Source organism: Dermacentor variabilis, chromosome 3 (assembly GCF_050947875.1).
Source record: "Dermacentor variabilis isolate Ectoservices chromosome 3, ASM5094787v1, whole genome shotgun sequence".
NCBI classification, from domain to species: Eukaryota; Metazoa; Arthropoda; class Arachnida; order Ixodida; family Ixodidae; genus Dermacentor; species Dermacentor variabilis.
The window spans coordinates 56,226,827-56,247,048 of record NC_134570.1 but is presented as its reverse complement, the minus strand read 5'-3'; the positions used below and the strand labels follow the sequence as shown (position 1 = coordinate 56,247,048).

General features: G+C 42.5%; 1 protein-coding gene across 4 annotated transcripts; it reads right to left on the bottom strand.

The window, feature by feature from the left end:
- Positions 1–24: 24 nt before the first annotated feature.
- On the bottom strand, positions 25–19,744 carry pyd3 (beta-ureidopropionase pyd3). 4 transcript variants are annotated; one of them, XM_075685212.1, is made up of 12 exons: positions 19,332–19,744; positions 10,270–10,529; positions 9,100–9,194; positions 8,216–8,371; positions 7,996–8,050; positions 6,980–7,176; positions 5,766–5,823; positions 5,627–5,653; positions 2,731–2,771; positions 1,535–1,621; positions 1,306–1,443; positions 25–282 (listed from the first exon to the last, which is right to left on the bottom strand). In XM_075685212.1, the coding sequence occupies exons 1-11, from the start codon at positions 19,433–19,435 to the stop codon at positions 1,339–1,341; spliced, it is 1,185 nt and encodes a 394-aa protein (XP_075541327.1). In that variant the 5' UTR covers positions 19,436–19,744; the 3' UTR covers positions 25–282; positions 1,306–1,338. The 4 variants fall into 4 exon arrangements, with proteins under 4 accessions (XP_075541327.1, XP_075541325.1, XP_075541329.1 ...); XM_075685210.1 differs by having other exon boundaries at positions 1,350–1,443; XM_075685214.1 differs by having other exon boundaries at positions 5,781–5,823; positions 19,332–19,743.
- Positions 19,745–20,222: the final 478 nt, after the last annotated feature.

Sequence of the window (20,222 nt, the reverse complement as noted above, 5' to 3'; positions counted from 1 at the left end):
CTCAGAAACGACACAAAAACCAACTGATGACAAAAAGTATATATTTTATTCTGTAAAAAATATACCAAAGCCAACTTTTCTTTTGATGCAGTCGGTTGGTGATATAAAAATATGTGGGACCATATCTCAAGCAACACATACTGATCAGATATTTGAATGGAAATCCAGCAAGCGATAGAATCCTGAGCTGTTGGCGTAATATTGAAAGGAACTTGTGCAGGCCGTCACCTCCAGTTGACGCCCATTCGTAGCAGATCTTGGGCATTACTCAGTGAAGCAGCTCTGAAACACACAGTGCATTTGTTGATCATTATGAGCGTGTCAGTTCAACGATAGCCTGACGAGAAAAACTTAGACTTAGAGACCAAGTAGTTGCTGATGGCCCAGGCCACGAGAAGGAAATTTAGTCGTAAATGCAGCTTGACAGTATATACAGTCCAATCTCGATAAATAGAAATCGCCTAAACAGAAACATCATCCTCAAGGTTGGTTGGTTTTGTATTCAGCTTTGTCTCAGTAAATGGAGCTCCTGATAAACGGAACCAATTTCCCTGGTCCCTTGAGGTTCCATTGACAGAGTCCACTGTAATAGTGTGTATGACTACACAATGCAGCATTAAACTTTAAAAAAAATGACAGATGGGAAAGCTAACACTGTATGAACACTATGGATTAGAGGTCAAACTTGGGTGGCTAATATATTCCTGTCTAGATCAAGAGAACAAAGTAAAGCCGAGCAGGCTATTTCATTCAGAGAACAGATAACCGGTTACAAGGGAAGGAGAGGACAGCAAAGAATGACAAATGAAGTGACAATATTAAGTATATTGCAGGAATAAGCTCAGTTTGATTTATTTGTTACAGACTGCAGGCCAAACTGGTCCAAACAAGATGGGAAACACAATATCTGTATTACAAAGAAAACTTGGCAGTACGAGAATAAAATGACCAGCATCTGTTCATACAGTGTGCCATAAGGTTCCCGTAGTCTAATCCAACTAGATTTTAGCTCTGGCAAAATACAGGGCTAGAACACTGGGCCAGGAGATCTCTGGCAGAGGTCCTGCACTAGACCTAAAGAACCACTGATTATGATCTTAATATGGCAAAGCTTTGCTGTGCTGTAACTGGTTCACACACTTTTCTACTTTGTGCACGTGCTTATGCAGCTGTACAGCCCAACCTTAACAGTGTGCTAGTAATAGACACAGATTCTTGTGAACAACCGAGTGTCTCTAAGATGACAATGACTTACCTGAAATCAATATATGACCTCATAGCTTTTGTTGCAGAATACAGTCTTACCTGTGTGCTTTACAGCTATAGACATGAGAAAGCTCAGTAGTCACCTCCAGCTGTGGGGTCTACAATCACTTGCTTCTCAAATGCAGGCTGAGCAACCCAATAGAGTGCATCAGCGTATATTTCTGTGCGTTGGGTCATCTGCAAAACACGACAAGCATTTTCAAGATCTATAAGCCATTGTTGAATGATTACCACAATAAGTCCGTAAACACAGCAGCATGCTACTCACCCTAAAACCCCAAGTATCGCGGACTTGTCGGCACAAGTTCAGATCAACCTCTGTGACCAAGAGGCCATCATTGATTCTCGAGAGGCCCTGTAGAAGAAAGACAAGACTTTGCTAGTGATTTCGTTCTGGGCAGAAACATTTCATCAAGTGCACCTTTGTGTTGGTATTATTCAGAATCTGAATGATACCCATCACAATTTTTTTTTTTTAATTGTGGAGTTTCATGCCCCGACACTGCAGAGTCGGTCCTCAGGGATGCCTTGGTGAAGTGCTCCAGACTATTTTTGACCACCTGGGATTTCAAGTATGCAAGCGTTTTTGCATTTCTTCCTCATCAAAATGTGGCTGCCACAGCTAGGAATCGAACCCGTGATCCACTCAACAACCTGTTGGGAGTCCTAGTGTCCACATAAAGATTTAAAGAGAAACCCTTCACTAATATTGAAGGCAGTAAAGGTAACAAACAATGATTCTGCTTTACTGGGAAAAAAAAAGAGGCTGATGTGGTGCCTAAAGCAGATACTGATGATCAAAAAGAAGTCATGTAGGTATTTTTGCACCATGAATGCTTAAATACTATTGCGATGTAGTCTGAAAGAGCGGATGACTTTGCAGTGCATCATAAATTCATTTACAAATCTGAAATAAAAGTTACGCAAGTGAATGAATGTGCATTTTCTTGAAACAGCACAACAATGTGGCAAAGAGACAAGCGCAAAGACAACCTTTCAGCCCCAATTATACCAACAACATTTAATGGCACCCATCACACATGTGCACAATTGCGAAAGAGACCAAACAAAGTTACGAAAGGTACACCAACATTTGTTCTTTTTAAATGTATACCTGTCACTGCAATATTGCTTTTCAAAAGTTTTGGGTGTCGCTGTGAATGTGACCCCCTATGCAGTCAATATTGCTGGTGTGTCTTTTACATCTGCCCTATTCATTACGCTGATTACTCAAGAAGCTTGCAGCAAAAGTTCAGAACAGATTGATCATCTAGATGCACTTTTGGATGCTGCAAGCTAAAGGCACAGGTAACCAGTTGCACCGAATCTTTTCAAGGAAGAATAGATAAATCTTCTCAAAATGAAAGGTGATAACACTTTCGGCATGTTACCAAGCTTGCAATAGCAGAGCTTATATATACATACTGCATGCACATGGAACAGAGCAAGCACAAGTAAACTTACAGGTGTGCGGCTTCCGTCAGGAGCAGTCACGTAACTGGAGCCTGCACCATTGCATGCAGAAACAGTGTTATGTGAAGAGAAGCATGTTCACATATTTGTGTATGGAAGCCTCACATTTAGAATATTTTCACGAACTCTTATGAAGCCTTGGCAACATATATGTGCCTTCCAACTCCTATGATGTTATCGTAAGTTGCCCAATTTTTAGAGCTTGTTACGACCGTCGTATTGATATCAATTTGTAATATTACAATCTTTCATTTGCATCCAGTTTAGGGCAAAACTGATTTCAATTAGTGCGACAATAATATTGCTTTTTATTATTTACATCAATGATCCGCCCAATAACATATCCTGCTTGCGTGTTTTTGCCAATGATGGTATATTCTATTGACCAACTAACAGCCTCGATGATCATCTCACTCTTCAAGAGGACCTTCAACTCATTGCCAATTGGTGTGAAGACTGGCAAATGAAACTCGTCTAAATGCAAAGTAATGATATTCATGCCAAAAGCTTCAAACAATAGTTTTTCCTATTATATAAATACGTACAGAGTATCTCGGGCATCAGTATATAAATATCCAGGCATTAATCTTACACCAAGCCTTTCCTGGGCCTTTCACATCACAACTATATGCGCCAACGCTTCCAAATCTCTTGGGTACATTTGTTACAACTTATGTAACTGTGCACCTACCGTCCATAAATTAGCATTCCTAACAATTGTACGCCCCGATCTTGAGTTCGCATGCCCTATACAGTCTTCCTACCATGAATACTTAATCCGCATTAAGAAGCCATCCAAAACCGAGCTAGTCAATCCATTTCCAGCAATTACAACCACCAGTCAGGAATAACTCATATAAAACTCAACCTTTCCCTTCAATCACTAAGTAGCTGATGTGACATAGCACTCCTGTCTTTGCTCCATAGATATACGTTCACAAAATGAAGCCTTCAAACTTGCCACTGGAACGCGCGTCTTGCACATTGCGACATCCTTATAATGATTTAAGCTTCACTCGTATTTATGGAAGCACCAACACATTTAACTTGGCTTTGCTATGAGTTCTTCCGTTATGGAATTCGCTTCCTAACAGCAGTGTCGTGCAAATAAACATATAAATTAAGACAACTACTGAACCTGCAGTTTTTATAATAACAAATGTGTTCATCTGTACATGTGTCATGTCTAACTTCTTTTTTTTTTTCCAATGCGCCGTTCTGCATGCCACCGAGAACTGTCTCCTTCTTTGGGCATTCTTGTTTCTTTCCAACTTCTTTTTTTTTTTCAATTTGTTGTTTCAATTTTGTTTGTTTCATGTGCTCACACTATGTGTGTTATTTTGCTGTGCTTAAAGGGACACTAAAGGCAAGTACTAAGTCAAGCTAGTGATAGATTAGTGCTCAAGAATCTCTCAAGGTGTCAATATTATTGCGAACAGAGCCTTAATAATCAGGAAGTTGAGATAAGTGCAGGACATGTTTAGAACCCCCCCCCTCGGGAAATAATTGAAGTACTAGCCCGATGATGAAAGCACTCCCCAGTTAAATTCTGTCACTAGTACTCAACCACTCATTGCATAAGACATCCTTATATTGTATTATAAAACGAAATAAATTGCTATTTGGCCAGTTCTATTTCATGTTTAGACAAGAAAACTAATTGAAATTACTGTTGGCAACGACACGGGCGGTCGAACGGTTTCGTTTTCTCTCGACTCAGCACCGCCCACGCTTTCATGTTTCAGTAGTTATCGCATAGTGCTGCGCTGGTTTTGCTGGCTCGTGAAACTCGCACAAACTGCAAGTAGCAGAGAATTCAACTTCCATGTGATGTCGCAAGATGGCCAAACGGTCTACGCCACTTGGCCAAAAAGCAGCTGCAACAGCGAATCCCCTGCTCTGACTTTGTCTTGGCTCTGTACCATCTGTTGGGCGCCGTTTCACTCACCGATGGTAGCAAAGGGCGGTGATGGCTTTAGTATTAGTATTAATATTAATATTAGTATTTCTGTTTAAACAGAAATACTAATATTTGGTTAGATTACACTAAAAATTGTTTTATTATTCAAATTCTGGCTATTTGTTAAAATAAGTCACTTTGTTCTGCATGGTTGCTATGAATAGGCACCACGCCTTATAGTCTCGGCAAAAATGATCTGTGACAAACAAAAATGTTCCTGAAGTTGTTAATGCAACAGCAGCTGAAATGATGGTGCCATTTTATACTGGTTATATAGAGCCATGGCACTGTTAAGGCTAGTTCTGAATAACGGAGTCGGTCTAAAAATCACTCTGAAAATAGGTCGAAGACTGAATATTTGCATTACTTATTTATTTATTTCAAAGTACATTAGAGGCCCCAAGGGGAGCATTGAGTAAATGGGGCGTCATAGAACAAATGACAGCAGAAAACTGATACATGAGAGCTAAAAAAAATAACGCCACATTTATATATATATATAATCTTTTTTAACACCATTTGTGTACCTGTGGGAAAGGTTAATTGAATATGCAAACAACTGTTACTGAGTTTTACATAGCGAAACTAGAAAAGCTATGTTATAGCAAAGTTACAATAGCAATATACGTAGCTCACCTGAAGTAAATGTGCATGCAACACTGAACAACAGTACAACTAAGCATGCTTATTGCGTGTGATTATGTTAAAATTTTGATTGTGCTTCCCTCTACTTGTATTTGCTAGCATGCAATTCAAAACTATCTACAGTCTCTGTCACTGCGCTTTATACTTTTAATCACTGCAATGAAGGATCACAGTTGCAGCAACAAATGTTATTTCATGCTCATTAACATTGAATCAATGGTAGTAGGTTCAGCACTAAAATATATTGAGGAGCACAGTCGTCAAGTGAGGTTGTGCACGTACCGTAGAAGTGTCCAAAATCTCGGTGAGCTAGAGAGAGAGAGAAAAGAAAATTTTTACAAATGTTAAGCATTGTGGAAATGTGAAAATATTTATTGGGTGTTGGAGGTGTATGATTATGGTGTGCATGGGCAAACCTTACCCAAGCAAAGCTCACCTTGCTTCTTGTCACCAGAAGTAAATTCTCTAGGAAATACTTCCTGTGTGGGGGTAAAAAAGGCAAAATAAAAGGTATAGCTGATTTGATATTGCCTCACACTTTGGGCATGTTTTACGTGGCATCTTTCAAGGAATCTACAATGAACAATGATCTACAATGCGTTAGTGTCCTCTATGTTGCAGTACTGCAGCATATTGTGGTGTACTACTGGCGTAACAAATTTGTCCAAGCTGTATTTGCTGCAGAAGAGAGCCATACGACATATTGCTGCAGTACATTATGCTTCTTCTACAAAACTTCTTTTTACAAAGTACGAAATTCTTCCAGTATTCTGTTTATATAATTATAGGCCGATGCTGTGTTATAAAGCTTTTGTTAAGTATGGTACCAATACAATAGTTAATCTTGCTAAGTTAAAAGCAAACACAAGTGTTCGTTCAACCAGGCACAAAGAAATGTGGACTGCACCCACCCCTAGAACTTCTTATGATGAACAATCTTTGTCCTATAAGCTACCTTCCCTTTTGAACCTATTAAACCGTGGAGATTTTGATCCTTCGTGTAATCAAAATTCTCTCATTAAACGTTTTGCCCAGTCCATTTATTTTCAGGAATAGTACATCCTTTCGAATTTTTTTTCCCCTACTTGTCAATCGCTGTTTTTCATGTTCATGCCATTTCAAGCCTATGTAATTGGGTTGTATTGTTCTTGCGCTTTGTTACAAAACTTTTTCTGTTGCTCGATGTTATGCAATATTCGTTGATTTATTTGAACTCTTTGTGCATGACTGATTGTCATCCTGCTGTTTTGCCAACTGTAAAGGGGTAGCGACCTCGTCAAGCTGTTCAAGCTTTTAGTCCCGTACTCTTCCTATTCCAAGGGAAATAAAGTTGATTGATTGATTGATTCATTGATTGATTGCAGCCATCTTGCACAGTCTCTATGTTACACTTATAGTTTTTATATCTTTCTTTTTTTTGTGCATTCTGAAGCAACCACTTCATTTTAGGTCGAGCACATTCCGAGCGGACTAGTGGATGCCTAAAACATTAAATGTCTGTGAAACAGCACGTTTCCATCTGAGCCTTTTTTTTTTTTTCTTTCTTTCTTACAGAAACATTAAGCAGGTTATTCAGGTGGGAATGAAGCACTTATGGGTAGACTTAGGGAATGAAACACTTATGGATAGACTTACCGTTCCCACCCTGTTGATGGCACACGTAAAGTAGCTGTTGGCTATGGCCGCGTTCCTAGCCTCAATGTGCCACAGCGGCTCGCTCAGTCCAGACACCGTCGCAGACGGGTTGAACACAACTTCTGCTCCATTAGCACCATACATGAGCCAGTTGAGAGGGTGATGTCTCCCATAGCAGATGTTGATGGCGATCTTGCCTGCAAGCATGCGTCGCACAAAGAAGCACATTGACTGCCAGACTGATGCAGGGCTCCCTACAGCACTATGGAAGCATAGCGTGCACAAAATTCAGTGATAAACTTATCAAAGGTTTTCATGCTATACTATCCTGAGAAAGCACATGCACCTAGGCGTGCATTGGCATCAGTTCATTTTGAAAAAGGTGTGTAAAACGAAGGACAAGGTAATTATAGAAAGACATAGCTTACATGTCCCGTCTTTCACTTTGTCCTTGGTTCTACGCACCTTGGCCAGAATTACCGTAAGGCATCGCTGATTATGAGCAAGGGGCCAGAGTCCAACCATAAGCAATAACCTACTACTAGTGCCAATAAGATTTCTTTGCGCTGTCACTTCAGTGTCCCCTCAAAGTGCCATATACTAATGCCTTCAACACTGGCGCAATGTCACAGAAGTGGCAGAGAAATGCTGTTGAGCGTGCCAAATGCAGCTGCGCAATGTGCACAAGACGTCAACACATGTGCATGCCATGGCTAAGGAAACTCTGAAGAATGTACAGTGAAATTTACATATTGTTTAAGACTGTGCAGCGAACACCAGAACTGCCACCACTTGCACGTGCTGGTTATGCCTCTTCACAAAATTCAAAATGTGCTCTTTAGTTTTCAAGTACCATTCCTTCACTAGTCGAAACGCAGCTAGCATTTCTAGCAGTGCAAACATGGTAGAAACAAAATTGCAAAAAACAAGAGATGGAACTTTTGTCCTTGCTCCAATGATGTAGTACCTGGCTTTCTATCTGGTATTTTTAATGACTGAAAACAAAGAACTCTTACCAAATTGTGTCTGGAATACTGGATGTCCAAGTTTTGACTCCATGTAGTAAGTAGACTGGAACAAAATATATGTCACTTAGTGTTCATCTACGCATCAGCCGGGTCAGTAATGCACCTAATGCACATTGGCTTATGGTTAGTGTACTTGGCATGCAAATTCTGCAGCTCAGAAACAAGGCCTGGATTAATTTGCTGCTGTGGCTTGCTTCCAGAACCCCACCTCATTAAAATCGCCCACTCGTGGGATGTGGTTCTTGCGGGATTTTCCCAGAATGGCTCCGCTGTTTGATACCACCACAGCCGTGTTCCAGAGAACATCGGAGTCGTCGCGTTCAAGAATCGGGCAGATGATCACCATGTTGTGTTTTTTAGCCATCTGAAAATTTCGAAGTTTTAATAACGTGGCAAAATTAGCTCTTGGAAACATAGTAATACGGTCGGCTTAGGCTGAAGATAAAATTAGAATAACATTCACTATTTCTTAAAACCATGAATAGGAACATCAACAGGACACTTTTGAATCATAATTTTTTAGCACTGAACCAAGCATTCTAAAACCCTAACAGGTACACTAACAAGCAACAAGGTGCTCTGTATAATTTACTACAATACTGGCTTCTATGATAGTTTCTGTTTCAATTACTCAAAAGGTACATGTGCCCTCATACAGTGGCTCGCTCAATTTCTGTGATTACTGCTGCTGCTACATGCAAGTGCAGCACTTATGAGCAACATCATCATACCTAGCCTTATTCCTACATGACATCAGCAAATTTTGCTCTGCCGTGATACTATTATCATTATTACTGATACATTTGCTATATTATGATACTGATGACACTGACACCAGATCTGGAATTTCGAAACCAACTTTTGCATCAAATTAATGTAGCGTCTCATAAGCGTGTTACTAACTTCATACTTTACTAAGTACCATCCTTCTATGTGCGAGCACCACATGGTAGAACTTGTACAACTTCAAAAATATCTAAGTACTCTTCCAAGTTAATCATTTGTATTACAGCCTTGCATATAAAGCCTAAGAACGTACTTTAGCCTAATAATTTTAATTTCAAAAGTTGTAAATAAAGGAATAAGGATGACCTGCTGGCAGAGTTGAACAGATGGGCCGTGCTCTGCAGATTCTGCAAACTCGCACCATGGTGTTTTCTCTCTGGTGCAAAATGCAAATGGCATGTCTGAAAGAAAAGAGGTGGAAAACTTGCACAATCAGCACATGACAGTAGGTACAGGCAGGAAAGTTTAACTTTTTGCTAACTGTTGCAGTATTGAATGCATTGACTTGACCTTCAGCTCTGTCTGGGTCCATCGAAGCAACACAGAATGTTCCACTGCAACACTTTTTAGAAATAAGGACAACTAGTATAACCCACAGCCATGACCGATTTTTCTGTCTTGCCTTGCAGCGTGACATCTGCTCGAATTATTACAACCTGAGCTGTCACTTCCAGTGCAAACTTCTTTTGTCTCATCCTTTCATGTACAGGTTCAGCCTGTGGCAGCACAAGTTTTTCAATGCTCTTAAGAGCAGGATACTGCGAGCAATTTCAATACAGCTGCTACAGGCAGATGAAAATACATGCAAATGAAACTTTGCAAGAACAAAATGAGGGCATAGTAAAATTCTAAACCCTGTAATTAATTATTACAGTTGATATTAATGACCCATGGTAGAATGGGCGGGTGCCATGGTAGCCGTCACGGAGCCTTGTCAAAGTTTGTAATCGTCTTCATATGAACTTCAGCAGATTTTGACAATATCTTTAAAGACTCTGGTGTCAGCTAAAGAGTGCATCCTTGTGTGCCCCTAGGGCTTCACTGTCAGCTGATGGTGTCCTCAACATATGGCTAGATCTGGTTAAATTTATAAAATCACAATTCTTGCATTTGCAGGGTACAGTGCTATTTGTTTTACATCTTACAAATAGATCTCCGAAAGGATCTAGTGGCTACAGCCATGAAGCTCTTCTATATCGTTCAAAAATGCCTCGCATGACATAGGTAGCCATCAAAAATTGTTTCTATCTTAATTTTTGTTTTATTGTTACAATTGCCCATTGTGAACATAAGCAGCTAACAAACATTCAGAGATCAAAGCACTGAGATGAGAAAACCGCTTATAGGGTACAGGCAGTGCCAAGCATTTTAAGAACAGTTTTCCTGTGCAGCTGACTCAGTGAACTTTGAGAAAAGCAACCACCGGCCTGGCATAAAAGTTCCATTTGTTCGCACTTAGCCATCTTGCACACTCACGCCAGGTCTCCTGGAAGCAGATGACGTTCACCCCGCACAGTGCTGCTGCCTCGACAATGGTCTCAATGCGATGGTGCAGTGCCTCACGTTGGGCAGCCACTGGTTCGGTCGTGGGCAGCACGATGCGGTTCTGTACCAGGCCGAGCCGCACCACTCTCGGCGGGCGCATCTCCTCTTTCTCAGCCACCATTCTGTACCCTTTGAGCTCAAACTTGTGCTCTGTGGCCAGGGCAAGAGCCTCAGAGTCCAAGTCAAGGGCTCTGAAATTTTTGAAAATATTTTGAGTGCATGAAAAGCACTGCTAGCGAGGCAAGAATGGAACAAAGAGTAATTGGAGTGTGACTGCTGTGATAGCTTCATTTTTACACTGCCCTGGTCTTGGACTCATGGATTGCTGAAATTGCAGGTGCAAACCAAGTCCAGAAGTGGAAAAGACATTTTGGAGCACATATAAATATGGGCCATTTGTTTACACAAGCAGACAAAGGCCTGTAATATAACTTGGCAACTCCGTGGAGATCAAATTTGTGTTATATTTTATTTTACTGATGGTACTGTCTGGACTACCAGAAATTCCAAAAGAAACCAAGCCACTAAGTTTTCCTCCTTTACAGTGAGAGCTGTGTCATGCAATTTTATGCAACTGAGGATTGCGGATGTGTTTGGTTAGCGTGTTGCTGAAATGAAAATATAATAATGAAAATTCAGTTGAACCAGACTTACTGTCCAATTCAAGTACAGCTTTCTTGCTAGTTTCTCATAGCTTTAATGGGCAGCAAACTGGGAATTACAATAATCCAGCTATACAAGTTGAGAGAGAGAAAACATTTATTTCAACCATCGAGGTCGTTGTTCTTGAGGTCGAGTGGGTGGTGTCCTTATTCGAGGACTACACTGGCCACGGCTGCTCGATGAACTTGCTGGACGAGCACTTCTTGGCCCGTCAGGGTGTCACCGGTCAGCTGTACCCTCTCACTGCTCAAATGATGTGCTAGGGGTGTGAAGTGTTGAGGTTTGCCCCTGAACCCCCACGAGATGTGGAAGAGTGGAGGACATGTGCTGCCACAGCGGGGGCAGATGCCGCGATATGTTAGTGGGTACATTTTGCTGTATCTGTGGGTTTGGGAATGTGTTTGTTTGCATAAGTGTGAGAGCTACTGCCTCTTCAGTGCTGAGCTTTTTGTGAGGGGGAGCATAAATCACAAGAGCATCCTGCAACTACTATTTTTCGCACTATCTGATGGCCTGCTATTATGTAATCTTCAGGGCAATCTGGCTTGACCACCTGTACAAGGCTCGCCAACATGGATGTATGCAGTCACATGACACTTGTGAGCCACCATGGCAGAAGCATTGTGATCCTATTGCGTAATTTTTTTATGCCACCTGCACAGCAGGCTGTGACGAATGAGTTGCAATCTCTGAAGTGAGTGGTGAATGCTGGATCACGCAATAATGTTACTGAGGTGGAGCAGGTACCAGCACATACTGTGACCATGGCAGTTCATAAATAAATTTGAAGCACCCCACTTACTCTGACAACCATAGACGGAGAATTATTATATATATATATATATATATATATATATATATATATATATATATATATATATATATATATATATATATATATATATATATATATATAGGCTGGGACGGTTCCGGTTCATCCATTGAAATAGCTGGTAGTAGCGTCCGACTTCGGAGTTTTCCAGGATGTCGAAGAGAAACCCAGCACCTCCACCAAATACAATGGGGGTGTTTGCCTAGCAGCACTAATTCTAGGTTTGCAGCGGTAGGCTTAAACAGGTCGGTACTATGGCGAAACGGGGAAGCCAGCCATTCTCGTCATCTTCTCTTTCACAAGCACTATGCCCACCGCCTTCAGTACAATATATATATATATATGTATATATCAGACAAAGACAGGTCGTCCAGCTGAAACTTCAATACAAACATGTGCCTTAATGTTCCTCCCTTTTTCTTCTTCTCTTTTTTTGAATGTTATACCTTCGGGCCTTGCGCGAAACCATTCGTCTTGTATACATATATATGCGCATGTATATATATATATGTAATATATTTCTTGCACTTGAAGAAACTTCATGTGACCTCAAAGAATTGAGCGCGGAAGTGGCGGCATTATATGAGTATATACAAGACCTCATAGTAGGAGACAGTTCAATTTCACAGCCTGAGTCCTCTCAGTGGTGTAATCTTCATTCGTGTAATTGTTGAATACTTGGCTATCACTAATACTGCTTCGCCTTTCCAGCAAAACTGCAGCCTCTCTCTTTCCTATAAGCATGAGTATAAGCGCTGCTGCGCATGACTGCTGTTGTTTCTTATTTCAAGTGAATCCGGCTTGGCCTCATTTCGGTTACTGAGTGAACTATACAGTGTTCCCCAACTATCATGCACCAAGACTTAAAAAAAATAGCACTTACGTTACTTGAAGGAAACCTAGTGCATATTGTTTCCAGTACAGTGGAGTGAGTAGCTGCTAGTAATTCTTTCATTACTGAGATTTAATTCACTAATTGCAACGAACTGTCTAACTCGAGAAGTACCATCCTAATTTTCAAAGTGTCAATGAGGCATTTGTAGGCACCGAAAATGACATCTAACTGCGGTGTTTTCAGCGACGTACTAATTCCGTACTATTTCCTCCGAATGGCAAAGGAACCTCACAAAGTATGAAAAATACCACGTGAGTGCGCTCCCACCCGCATCATAAAGCAGCGCCCTCAAATAAGCTGATCGAAAGCAAGCGCACTGCCTGTCATAAGCCCGAAGAGACAGCGCATCACCTTGATAATGGCATGGAAGGAGCACCAACAACAGGTTTCGTGGCTTTGCAGCTATTCCTTCCTTTCATATCTATGTCACACTTATTATCCGTCTCTCAAGGCCGACTGACCATATTGATAATGAAAGCCCCATGATAACGCGGCCGAAGCGTCGCTCTGACCACGCACGAAATGCTAAAAGCAATGTTTCAAAATCCCGGCTTTGCTCACACTGCATCGAAAGAGTGCGCACAAAGCTATATTTTGTGCCAGAAACTTGCATCGGGCCAAAACCAAATTAATGTGATCATGTTATTTTTCATGAAAGTGTATATGTGCTGCAAAAACAGATTCATGTCAAAAAATAAAAGCGAAATAAACAGACCGGGAAGCGACCAACGTGTAGAGAAAAGAAAAAACCGGTGCGTTCAAGAAAGTAAATATACCACTTCTAAGTGAGCCAAATTGGCAATCATGATGTCTGAACAAAAAAAGAAAAGAAGGGGAGAAAAAACAACAAAAAAAAAGAACATCAGATTTCAGTGTGCCCTTATTATCTATGAATCAGATAATAGCTCCGTTGAACATTAGCTCCTGCCTAGAGGACGTGTGCAAATAGGTCTTTTGCAGATACGCAGTACTGTGTCCACTTTATCACATCTTCAGTGGCTTTCTTGATGACCAACGCCGAAGTTTTATGGCAGACGTCAGTTATCCCTGCCTTGAACTAATCTGACGTGCATCTCGATCATGTGCATGCATCTTTCACATAACCTCAAGGAAAAACATCAAACAAAGAGAGGTCAGGTGACCTAGCCAGCCAATTTACAGGCCCGTACCTTCCAATATATTGCGCATGGAAAGTCGCATCCAGCCAGTTTCATGCTCAGCTGCTGCTGTGTGCGGGAGCCCCATCTTGCTGACGCCACAGAAATGGAAGATGTGACAGTGGTACTTCGCTGAGAAACTCATCCACCACTCCTTCAAGTATTTCGTCCCCGTAACCCTATCCAGTCATTGTGTGATCGAAGATGGGATCGATTATAGCATCGACGTAATTACCGCACCACACGTTGAACGACCACTGGTACTGGTGCCGAGTGCACTTTACCCAGCGTGGATTGGAGTGACTCCAATAGAGTGCATTATGTTTAATTTACCTGGCCATTTCTGCAAAAATTGGCTTTATCTGTGCACATGATGTTTCTCAAAAAGTCCGGTGACTCATCAGCTTTTGTGAGGACCGAATTAGAGAAATCTAGACGATTTTGTAGGTCCCTCCCTATCTTCTAAGCATTGGTGCTGGTTAAGGTGGTACAGGTGAAAGGACGTCATTTAGAATCCTCCAAACTGATAACTTGGAGATTGGTGCCTGGCTGCCACGTACCACATGCTAGCATGAGGGTTTGAGGCCATAAATGCCTGAGCATCCGTGCGTAGGCTACAACTCAAAGATGGACTCCTCCGCCGCTGTTTCTTGAAGCTGCCGGTTTGTCTCAGGTCTTCATAACTTCTGATGATACATAGTCGATGCGTTTGGTCTACCGCCACACTTCCATGACTGATATAGGCATTCGCAGCCTTCCTCTTGTTGCCATTTCCGTGTATAAAATCGTGCACGGATCGACTAACATTGAAGTGCCTATCTCGCTAACCACACCTATTGCGCGAGTAACCCGACGTACTCACCCATTAAACATAGATCCCTCCGTTCCAAAAATAGACTGCTATGAGTTTTCTTTTTTTCCACACACTGTTGAATTATGGAATAACTTAGATGGTTCTCTGCGTTCATTGCCGACTAATCAATTTCAGAAAGAACTGCCTAACCATGTTGCTTGACATTTTGTGTTCATAAGTTATGTAACCCACCTCCGCTATGCCTCTAAATGAGATAGCAGTATTTGTAAATAAAATAAAATAAATTTGCAGATCGCAAGGCAAGGATCATGTTTATGTTCTGCTCATTAGAGAAAGACATGGCGACCGGGACGAAACAAAATGCACCCTTAAACCTTTGCACTGACATGGTCAATTTGCTTTTATGGTGATAGGATTTCAGGCCCAAAGAAAAAAACATCTGTGCACTTTATCTATGCTAAGACAACAGCTATCGCAGCTTGTTTCCAACGAACACCAAACGCGACGTGTTACTTCGGAAGGGACGTGGCAGATAAGCCACCAGCTCAATCACGACGTTTTTCTTTGTTTCCTTTACTTTGTTCTGGATAACCCAGAGGGAGCCTGTTCGAGGGTGCTGCTTTATGATCTGGGTGGGAGCGCAGTCATGCGGTATTCTCCATATTTCTTGGGGTTTATTTATCAGTCGGAAAAAAATTTGTACACAATTAGTACATCGCTGGAAATACCGCAGGTGCAAGGCACCAGCTCGATCACAATGTTTTTCGTTGTTTCCTTTATTTCGTTCTGGATAACTCAGAGGGAGCCTGTTCGAAGGTACTACTTTATGATCCAGGTGGGAGCACAGTCACGTGGTATTCTCCATATTTCGTGGGGTTTAATTATCAGTCAAAAGAAAATTAGTATGTCGCTGAAAATACCGCAGGTAGATGTCCCTTGGCTGTGCCCTCAAATGCCTCATCGGCACTTTGATAATCATGATAGTACATCCCGAGTTAGATAATTACAATTAATTAAATCTCACTAACGAAAGAATTACTGGCAGCTACTCCACTGCACTGTAAACAATATGCACTAGGTTTTCTCCGAGTAACACATAGCTTTTTTTTTTTAAATCTTGGTGCATGATATCTAATTTGGGGCATCCTGTATATATTTATGACCTCTGCATGCAAGTGATGATGTTTCTATCACAAATAAATGTTGTACATTATTAGAATATTTTTTTTCATGAGTCAACATTACTTACTGAAAAGAGAAGCAATACTGAGACAACACAACATTCACGCGCATTTCACACGCCATCGAAAGTCAGTTAATTTCCCTTTATCCTCTGGTAGCTTCAATACTAGTTAAGGAGGGAAGGTGTTTAAGGTCCGAAGTCGGCGCCCCTCGATGGTTCGAGTGCACGGCGGCAGCGTGAAGAAAGAACCGTTGTCCGGCAAAGACATGCTTTATTCAAACGCCGAGGCGTCTGTCCCCACGCAACGAAAACATGACTATTTAAACTTTCAGTTGCACGAAGGAGTCGTAAACCAGCCCATCACACATGCGAGTTCACATCATTGCAACCAATAGCACGACCACCTTCGTGCCGCACGCGGCATTGGTGGAAACAGTGGCACACTTTACAACACGCCAGCGAATAGGATTGCTCAAAGGCACGTGTCACCTCCCTCTCCCCCCCACGTTAGGCTTAGGCTCCGAATGTCGGCCCTCGATGTCCTCCACTTTTCTCCTGCAAGCGGCCGCAACGAAATTAAGCTCCCCCCCCCCCCCCCCCCAGAATGTTTCCACGAAACCACGGCTTATTGGCTGCATGTCTGCCGGACAGTGCGCTGCCTTGCTAGTACTCAGAAAACTGTCTCCCGTGCAGCTGTGGGCCGGTTCGCTTGAAATTGGGACCCGATGGCGATCGCACGCAAAAGCATCCATCGGTCGTAGCCGGCTAAAGTGGTGGTAAAGCTACCGCCGTTTTCACATGGCATTCTCGGAAGGCGCACGCGGATGCCAAAGTCATTCAAACCGGCTGGGCATGTGTCGCGTCGCCCAATTTCCGTGACCGAGACGGTCGACGGGTCATGTGGGAAGCGCATGGGCATTAGCGGTGGCGGTGAGCTCAAGCACCCCTTGCCTTTTATCTTCACGCCCGTCTTCCCGAACGCTCCCCTTCAATTAGGGCTGTCTACCCTTTTGTTCTGAGCGAGGGCGCAGACCTCTTCACCGGCGCAGCCACTAATCCGATTTCTTTCCACGCGTGGGCGTTTCCCGCGTCCCCTCTTCGCACCTGCGCCCTTCGTTTCCGATTATCGGCCGATACAGCAGCGGGTGAAATCGTCCTGCGCTTTGCTGTAGTCGCCTAAACTGGGCCACACAACAGCAAGATCCAACTATAGCCTTAGAAACTGACTGGTCAGTAAAGTCTATGGTCAAAAAAAAAAAAAAAAAAACACACACAAAGCAGTTTGAAGCGTGGTGAACATACAGCAACATATTCATTTTCTAGGCATAGGCTATCCATATTTTTTGAAATAATTTTAATTGGCTACCTCCATCTCTTTTTCAAAGATATGAACTTTGTCCTGTGTGTATATTTTAATATATTGTATGTGCATGGTGTTTACAGTGGAAAAATGTTGAAGTGAGAAAGTATGGATGAGCCAGCCGCCGCTGATGCCTCTAACGTGTGTGTCCTCCTATTGTCAGGGTTTGCAGAAATAAAGCGAAAGTGTGAATTAAAAGCCGTCCGCGTCCGCGCCAACAATGATGCAGTAATTAAGTTATTAGCCCCAGTAAAATTTCAAGTGAACAGGTCGAGGAAAGTCAAAAGAAAGCTCAAATGATGTGGGTGACAAAGCTCTAGCTAGCTGTTAATGGCACTTTAGTTGTTTGTGTAGGGGAGGGGGGCTTGGGGGGCGCGGCTTGGGCATCGCCTGCTCCCCCCCCCCCCCCTCTCCGTAGTCGGCGCCTATGCTGACAACAGTCGAAAAGTCAAACAAGAAGTGCAAGTGACTGCCTGCAGTCCTCACTATCTTCCACATTTGTCTGACTAACAGATAAAAAAAAAAAAACAGAATGTGAAAGAGATATGCTGATCAGGCAGAAGGAAATGAACAGGCTGGTTTGTTGCTTTCTACACCACAGCGAGTTCACTTTTTTGACATTGTGCTTTGTGCCTGTCAGGGCTACATTTTATTCATTTTCTCTGCAGCACAGCAATAAAAACAGGGGTGTACTATATTTTACTGCACTTTTTAATCAAGCTATATTGCTCACTTAAGCTTTCCTGTAAAGTGTGGTCGTAATTATTAGCCTGTAATGCTAATATTGCATTCGTAGCACAATTTTGTTCCACTAAATGCAATCTTTGCCATGAATTATTTAGGCGCATGAACGACGGGCCTATGCAGCGTTCGCGACTCCCTTCGCGCGGCGTCCGCAACTGAACGGAAGTTCAGTTTGATGGACCAGGAAGGCAAAGAACAAATTTTCAAAGCCCACCAAACGACGAGGCAAAGGGTACAAGCTTGCAGTGCAGAAACCTTACGATTCTGCCAATCTTCCCAGGAATCCAGGAGACGCTTCAGAATTAATAATAATAATAATAATAATAATAATAATAATAATAATAATAATAATAATAATAATAATAATAATAATAACTGGAACAAGCCTGTATAGACGTGCGGCAATTAATTGATGACAGTATGAATTAGCTTCGATAAATTGCACTTGTTGCACACAGCTTTCCAATACCGGTGTCACATGTACGCTTCTGATCGCGATCGGGGCCGATCCGGATAGGAGTTCTTGATCGCGATCAACGATATGGTCGCTGCTACACGGTTCTAGCGATCCGGATCGAGTTATCGTCTGCTGATCGTCAGCAACTCTGAACTGCATATATTGGCTAGAAATTCAGATTTGCAAAATATGCTTAAATTTCGACAATATTTCAATTATATAGCCTGTTGTTGCTGGTCAAAAAGGTTTTTTTAAACGTTTTCTTATCGAGCTGCCTTGACTTCGTTTTTAGAGTTTTCAGAATACTGCGCTGAAGGGCACGGACGTGCGATCGCGATCTAGGGTCCTGATCGCGATTCTCGTATCACCATCGCCCAGATAAGGATCCCGCAGGATCGCGATCGCAAATGACCGTGTAGCAACACTCGATCCGGATCGGCCCCGATCGCGATCAGAAGTGTACGTGTGACACCTGCATAAAACATTAAAATTAGCAGAAAATACCACCTAGGCCTCTTCATTCAACCTAGAAATGCCTAGCTATAACAGATCACGAAGTTGGAAGGGATGTATCTTCCGTTATAATACGTTGATACTAGCGCTTATCAAAACACTAAATACAAGCAGTGTTGCTGAAAGTTTGGCAGCACTCATTCAAAGAAAAAAAAAGCGACAAAAAGAACTAATTGCTATCCGCACGTCAGCGCGCGACTGCACACAACGCCGGAAAAACTACCTCCAAATATCATATACTATAGGAAACGCAGTTCGGTCCCACCGAAATAAGAAAATACTTTTTTACGTCTATTCCGACGTGGCTCGAGATATGGGTCGAGAAGACGACCACCATCACACGTCAGCCGGTGCGAGCGATCAAACATCACTCACGCGCATTCCTTTCCGTAGAGAACGCCGCGGACTTTCTGAAGCTCTTCCGGGGGCAGATGCTCCGTGAGGATCTTCTCGACGCTCTCAAACTCCTGGCTGGCCATTTCCTCGCTGTTTTGTAAGATGTCACGCAGCAAACTTCGAGAGGACTAAAGTTGCGCACGTCTCGACTGCGGGGCCGCTGAGTGGACTATGGCCGCAGGACGACCCAATTGCAGAAGACGAGCTCGTCTCCCGGCGTCGAAACCTGTTTGACCTCGGAAAGGGGAAGTTCAAGCTCACTTGCGCAACCCTTGGATGCTGAAGCGTCTGCCGGGGTCGTGCTCCGAACGCGTTGTCCAGCGCAGATAAAACGGGTCGAACGCTGAGAGCGCTGGGAGTAGCGAGAGCATGAGCGAGAGTGAGCGTCTGCTTTTCGCTAGATGGCACCGCGTGCCTCGCCACTTTCTTTCGAGTATTTTCTACCGCTATCCCGTGTGTCGTCTGCTACACGCGGGGTGCGCACCACGTACACGCAAGCTCTGCTCTCACGGATGTGAGTTTGAAAAGAACATTCAGCCGGTTAAGTAGCATGAACATTGTGCTTGTTTTTGTAGTACGTAACCGCAGGTGCGACAGAATGCTAAGAACTGCGTGCGCTGGCCTCAACGTTAAATGTAAAGCATGCGGTGGTGTTGTGACCGTGGTCACGAGAAAAGTAAAAACATGAACAAGAACACCTACCACTGTCGTGCTAGTAATTATATTAAAATATAAGACAATATCGTTTGTTTTAAGAGTAGTGTTGGTTTCTAAAGCTCTTGTAGTCACAGTTTCGATCAATGTTTCATTAAAGTAACAACAAATAGTGCATATTGTAGCATCGCAGCAAATAATAAATTTTTAAACCAA